Here is a 6858-nt window from a genome sequence, read left to right on the forward strand (position 1 = left end):
AGAAACAATTCAGCAGTCTGATTGCAGAAAGGCCTGGAGAGACTTACATGAACTGATAATAAGTGAAATAAGTAGAACCAAGAAAACATTGTCCACAACAACAAGAAAATGTGATGATCAGTTCTGATGAACATGCAACTCTCATCTATACTCAGGATCCTTTCTTTCCTATCAAAACTTCCCTCCTTATAATGAATAGTACTGTGTGCAACTATTTTCTATACAATCAATTATATACATGAAAGGAATAACCTTTGATACTACAATCTCCCCAGAAATTGGATGTAACAGCATTTCTAGCCCGAGCATCACACATAGAACAGTTTAATTTGTCTGGTCTTCCTGAACTCTTTCCCCACCACACCACAGGCCCAGTTGGAAGAGTCTAATTATAACAATATCCCGGATGTGCTTGGTTTTGACACCATATATAATGGGGTTCAATGCAGGGGGCACAACTACATAGAGATTGGCCAGCAGGATTCCGCATCCCAGTTGGCTGATCAGCACTGTTGAGTAGGCTGGAAGGTAGAACATGAGGATGACAAAAACATGAGAGGTACAAGTACCAAGAGCCTTCAATTGGGCATCACGGGATGGCAATCGGAAGACAGCTCGAAGAATAAATATGTAGGAAATGGAAATGAGAAACACATCTAAACCTGTGGACAAGAATGACAATACCAGAGTATAGATATTATTGGCAGTTATATCTGCACAGGCCAGTCTGGAAATCTTAGTTAATTCACAATATGTATCAGTAATGATATTGTTCCCACAGAATGGCAAGCGCTCAACTAGAAAGACAAAAGGGGAAGTGAGGATCAGGCCCCTGGCCACAGAAAATCCTGCTATGTTCTTGATCACAGAGGGGGTTAGGATCATGGTATATCTCAATGGGAAGCAAATGGCCACATAGCGGTCAAATGCCATGGCTAAAAGAATTGTTGACTCCATGACAAAGATGAAAATGACAAAAAACATCTGGGTGATGCAGGCCTCAAAAGAAATGGACTCAGCCTGGAACCAGAAGAGAGCCAGCATCTTTGGCATGATGGTGTTGCAGAGCAAGAAGTCTGTCATAGCCAACATAGCCAGGAAGAAATACATGGGTTCATGTAGACTGTGTTCCATCCAGATAAGTATGATCAGCAAGGAGTTACCTCCAAGAGCCACCACATACATTGTGCAGAAGGGGATGGAGATCCAAAACTGTATTTTCTCCAGGCCTGGGATGGCCTTCAAAATGATGACATCTGGGTGGAAAGTGTGATTGATATTATCCATGACAAGTAATAGATGTCCTTTCCGTATTCTTCTCACTCTTAGGATTTGTCAACTAAAAAAGATAAAGATCTTATATTTACAAATATTGTTTTATAGCACTCATGAAACCTTGGTACTACTACTGGTGAAATACTACCTATTGTCCCTTTTTTTGTAAAATGATGTTGTTAGTATAATGCTATAGAAAATAACATAGAAAAATTTTCTTCAGTGGCCCTATGGATAGACCTTCCTGAAAGGTAGATAGGAGGAGAGGGGGAATATTTCAATGTGACACCTTGAAGAAACTTGCAAAGTGACTAGAGATTGTAATCAAAATTGAAGAATTTTGAACATTCCTTATACTTTCTCATCTTGGCTCTGCAATGGCCAGAGGCCTGACAGAGTTCTTAAAGCAGGAAACTCAAGCCCTAGGGTCAATCAAAATCAAGATATGAGCTGTGAAGTGGGGAAATATCTAATCCTCCTACTGTGTTATTAGGGTGAGCAGATATGAGGTAAAGAAATTCAAGTTCTGGGCTTGAAAGATGGTAGTTACAATCTAGGGATTCATGGTCTTCAATAAATAAGGCAAAAATGTGACCTTAGAAAAGCATTAAAAAGCTGACTTTCTGGCTTAGCTGTACCAGATCTAAAACTATATTATAATGCAGTACCCTCTGAACCATTTTGTATGGGCTAAGAAAGAGAGTAGTAGATCAGTGGAAGAGTTTAGGTTCAAAAGATAAAATAGTCAATGATTATGGTAATCTAATGTTTGACAAATACAAAAACCAAAGCATTTGGGATAAAAATTCACTATTTGACAAAAACTTCTGGGAAAATTAGAAACTAATATTGCAGAAACTAGGCATTGACTCACATCCAACACAACATACTAAGATAAGGTAGAAATGGGTTCATGATCTAGACATAAAGAATGATATCATAAACAAATTAGAAGAACCTAGGATAGATTACCTCTCAGATCTATGCATGAGGAAGAAATTTGTAACCAAAGAACTTGAGATCATTATTGATCACAAAAGAGATACTTCACTAAAAAGCAATAGTAGATCAACAAGCAATTATCAAATTTGTTTCCTGCAAATCTTTTACAAAAGAGGACAAATTATGAAATCCATTCCATAGCTAACTTGTAAAATATTACCAACAAATGAGAACCTAGTCTATGCTTGAGGATTTTTAATGACTGTCTTCCATCTTCATCTCAAACATAGCACATCCAAAATAGAATTTATTATTTTTCCCATAAACCTGCCCCTTTCCTCTAATGCACCTGTTTCTTTCCAAGGCATCACCAACATTCAGGTAATACAAGTTTTGCAAAATCCTAGATTCTTTATTCTATCTTATAGCCCCTCACCAATATTCAAGAAATTGCTAATTAATTCTGCCCCTAAAACATTCCTGCCATAAATCTTCATTTCTCTCCATTTATATAGCCAGTATGTGCTTTAGGTCCTCATCAACTTTTACCTGGACTACTACAATTGCTTAATTGCTCAACCTGCCTCAAATTTCTCCCTCATCCATTTCATCCTTAATACAATTCCCAAATTGATTTTCCTAAGGTACAGATCTAATTGTGGTACTTCTTGCTCAAAATACTCCAAGTACTCCTAAGATGAAATGAAAACTACTTTGTTTGACATTCAAGGTCCTTCACCATGATTCAACTTCCATCTTCTCTCTGCCTTCCAATAAAACTCTTACTTGCTATTCCACATAAAAAACTTCCCACCTCTTAGTGTCTACTGGCGTAAGGTACAGTGTGTCAACTGACTGATCAGACCAATATTAGCTCAGAAGACTTTATCATAGGTTAGACATAAGAACATTTGAAGTGTAGATGTCTCTAAAATTTTACAACTCATGTTTCTTATGAGCTACCACAATTCTGCTTTAGTCATAGAGGATAGAGCCTTCTTTGATGTCTTCATGCCAACATCTTCCATGTCATGCTACATTTCAAAGTTCTCCACAAAGACACTGTATTTCTTCCTCTGAACTCCATATGAGTGCTTGCCTAGATTGAGTTGTCCATATAGATTTTAGGCAAATGTACATTTCACAATCAAATGCCACTGAGCCATTAGAGTTGTATTTTCTGCTGTAAATTTGAACGGTTGACATTCAACCTGTAGAAAGGACTTCACAGTCCAATATTTTATCGTGCCAGGAGATCTTCAAAATCTTCCTAAGACAATTCAAATGGAAGCAATTCAGTTCCTAATATGATGCTGGTAGATTGTGCAGCCTTCAAAAGCATACAATAATGAAGTGAGCACAATAGCATTGTCAACCTTCAGTTGGGTAGATAATCTAATATGACTTCTTTCTCACATTTTCCTTCAGTCTCAACAAATGCAATGCATATATCAGCCTCATCATCTATATGAACATCCTTAGAAATTATAATGTCAAGGTAAGTAAACTTACCTATAGCATTCATTGTTTTTGTATTTGCAATAATTAATGGATCCACATATGGATGGTGTGGCCCTGACTGATAGAGAACCTGTGTTTTGCTAATGTTAATTGTTAGGCAAAAATTTGCACAGGAAACCAAGAATTGTTTTGTCTCAGTCTTAGATGCTTCATTGAGTGCACAATAATTTATGAACAAAAAAACCATTCACCAACTCTCCCTCCACTTTAGTCTTGGCTTGTAGCCTTTTCAAGTTAAATAATTAGTTGACCTTGATGTCATTTTCGTGAAGATGTCTGACAAAATTAAACTTTATGATAAAAAACATGGGAGGAGAGAGCCCTACTTCTCCCCATTAATGACTGGGAAAGCATTAAAGTATCACTCATTATCCAGAACCTGTGAAAGTATGACATCATGAAACTGACGTGCAATATTGATAAATTTTTCCAACCATCCAAATTTAGTCATAATTTTCCATAAGTCCTTACAACAGACTGTATCAAAAGTGAATCAAACAGATAGATGTTCTGTATAGACCTCTGTGCAAGTATAGGCTAGATGCTCATTTTGTTGAGTATAGTAGAATAGGGACCTTTTTTTTTTTTCAGAAGAGGGTTAGACTAGATGGCTACTGAGGTCCCATATAGTAACTCTGTGGCCTGGGATTCATTGTTTATTGTTATACTCATTACTTATGTGACTTTAGATAATGCATTTAGCTCTTTTGTGCTTTGTACTTTTCATCCGTAAAATGAGGCACTTGGGGGTGGGTAAGAAAGAGGCAACATGATAGATTAGAAAGGGACCTGGATTTGGAATTTAAGAATCTGGATTTGAATACCCACTTCACCATTTATTAGCTATATGACTTAGGGACTTAGTTTCCTGATCTCTAAAATAAAAAGATAGGAACAGATGATCTCTAATATGCATAATATAACCTTTAGGATGTCATCCAACTTTAAATCTGTGATTCTATGGTCTCCATCCTATTACTGATCACTTGTGAATATACCCACATTTGTCAACATTCTTTTTTAAATGTTGCATCCATTACTCATCAAAATATGCATGGGTATAATGTTGAATTATTTCAGCCAATATTCTAGGGCTACAAATTTATAGTCTTCTTGGATTATGGAAGATATCTCAAGTCTTCATTATAACTGTGTAGTTTGGATTATTTATCTCTAAAACCTTAGCTTTTACCATGCTTTAGACACATTTAATTTTTCTATTAAGTTAAATAATGTTAGAAATAAATTCATATCAAATAAACAAATGATTTATAAGTTGCAATGTTGGAAATTGTTGTGTGGTATCACGCCACTGATTTGACTGTATCACTCAGAAAAATTTAGCTTCACCTGCAGATGGGAGACAACTGAGTGTTTCTCCTGATTTTGTGTGAGGGTTTCAATCAAATATGCCTAAGGATTTTCATTAAGTTTTAAATGTAACTAATCAATTTCATAAGGATTAAGTTAATATTTTTGAACATTGAATAATATAACTGCAAATAGGGATTTGATCATGTCATGGGAAGTTTATTCAAGTGTTGGTGCAGTCAGTCAATGTAAACTTATATAGACAAAAAACCCCACAATATTTTAAGGACTCTAATAGCAAGTCAGGGATATTTTAGAAGATATATAAAACTCAGAGCAGACTACAGTTTCTTTTTTGTTACATAGCCCTTGATCTATCTAAGAAACAGACTTCTTAATTAATATCTCACTTCATGTTGCTCTGTGACATCACTGACAAGATACATGTATTTAAAGAGTTTGAGTGATGGCCAAGGTCTACTTTCTCAAGATAAAAGCCATAAAGCAAGTCCCCAAGCTTAATGAGTATTATGAGTTAAACCCAGGGAATAAGTAGCAATGGTTTCTTGTGTGCTGAAACCGGCATACAAATCAAATGGTGAGAGTCAATTGTTAAATTTTCATTGTGACCCTTTATATAAGTATAGCTTACTTTATTGCTCATTACAGATATTGCATTTTTTTTTACAAAAATGAATGTTTGTGGCAACCTTTCATCAAACAACTCTTTTGCTGCCATTTTTCCAACAGTATGTGCTCATATCATACCTGTTTCACATTTTGGTAATTCTCACCATATTTCAATCTTTTTCAGTATAATTTTCTTTCTTATAGCTATCATAGTCATGGTCAGCAATATTTGATATTATTACTCTAATTGGTTTAGTAACTATAATCTGTGTCCATATGATATAGCAAACAATCAATAAATGTGCATATTCTGACTGCTCCTTCAACCAGTCATTCCCCTGTTTCCATGAATTTCAACATTCTCTGTACTTGTTTCAACACAAAGAACATTTCTAGTTTGCTTGTTTTTGAATAGAATAGCACCTTACCCCATAAACAAGCCCTCAGATCAGTGGACATAGATTCAAACTACAGTATTCTCTCTCCACTCTGTCCCTGTTCTAGCTTCTATAGCAATTACTATTCTTTCAAATTTCTTATGGAATCAAGCAAGTGCTGACTCAAAAAAAAATCACTGTGGTGTCCTGTAATGATGATAATGTGATACATAAAATAAAACAACTTAATGTACTTTGATATAATATTGGTTGCAAGGTTAGGAAATGTTTTGCTGCAACAATTCTCAAAGATGAGGCTCAGTCTGAATTAGAAAGGTAATATTTGTAGTAGTGAAATTATAAATTACTAAGGTATTGGAAACATTATAAATGAGGGGAAAAGGATGCTGGGAAGGTGTAATAACATTAGTCAATATTTAAACTTTCAAAACATGTGACAAATATTAGAACAAAAGGTAAAATTAAAAAGAAAGATGATGTGAGTGACACAAACTTATGATAAACTATTAAAAACAATTTAGAGGATAGAATTTAGCATATTGTCTAAATCTGGTTGGAAGGAAATATGGGAAGGCATGAATAAGAATGGTAGAGCACAAGAAGACATATAAAACATAAGCTATATGAGAGGTCCACTCTCATACTCTTACAAAGTTATTTTAATTATGTTTTTATTTGTATTATCACAGGACTCAGGCTTATTTTCCAGTTAGGTTTTAAGTTAGCTTTGACACCAGGATCATAGTTTAAGACTGGTAATATAATTTAAAAATCACAGAAC

At 35.2% G+C, this 6858-nt stretch overlaps 1 protein-coding gene across 1 annotated transcript; it reads right to left on the reverse strand.

The window, feature by feature from the left end:
* Positions 1-324: 324 nt before the first annotated feature.
* On the reverse strand, positions 325-1287 carry LOC100932001 (olfactory receptor 52B2-like). The gene has a single exon (XM_012545434.3). It carries the CDS (start codon positions 1285-1287, stop codon positions 325-327), a length of 963 nt encoding a protein of 320 aa, XP_012400888.3.
* Between the last annotated feature and the right edge of the window lie 5571 nt (positions 1288-6858).

The sequence above is a fragment of the Sarcophilus harrisii genome, chromosome 3 (genome assembly GCF_902635505.1).
Source record: "Sarcophilus harrisii chromosome 3, mSarHar1.11, whole genome shotgun sequence".
In the NCBI taxonomy this organism is placed as follows: Eukaryota; Metazoa; Chordata; class Mammalia; order Dasyuromorphia; family Dasyuridae; genus Sarcophilus; species Sarcophilus harrisii.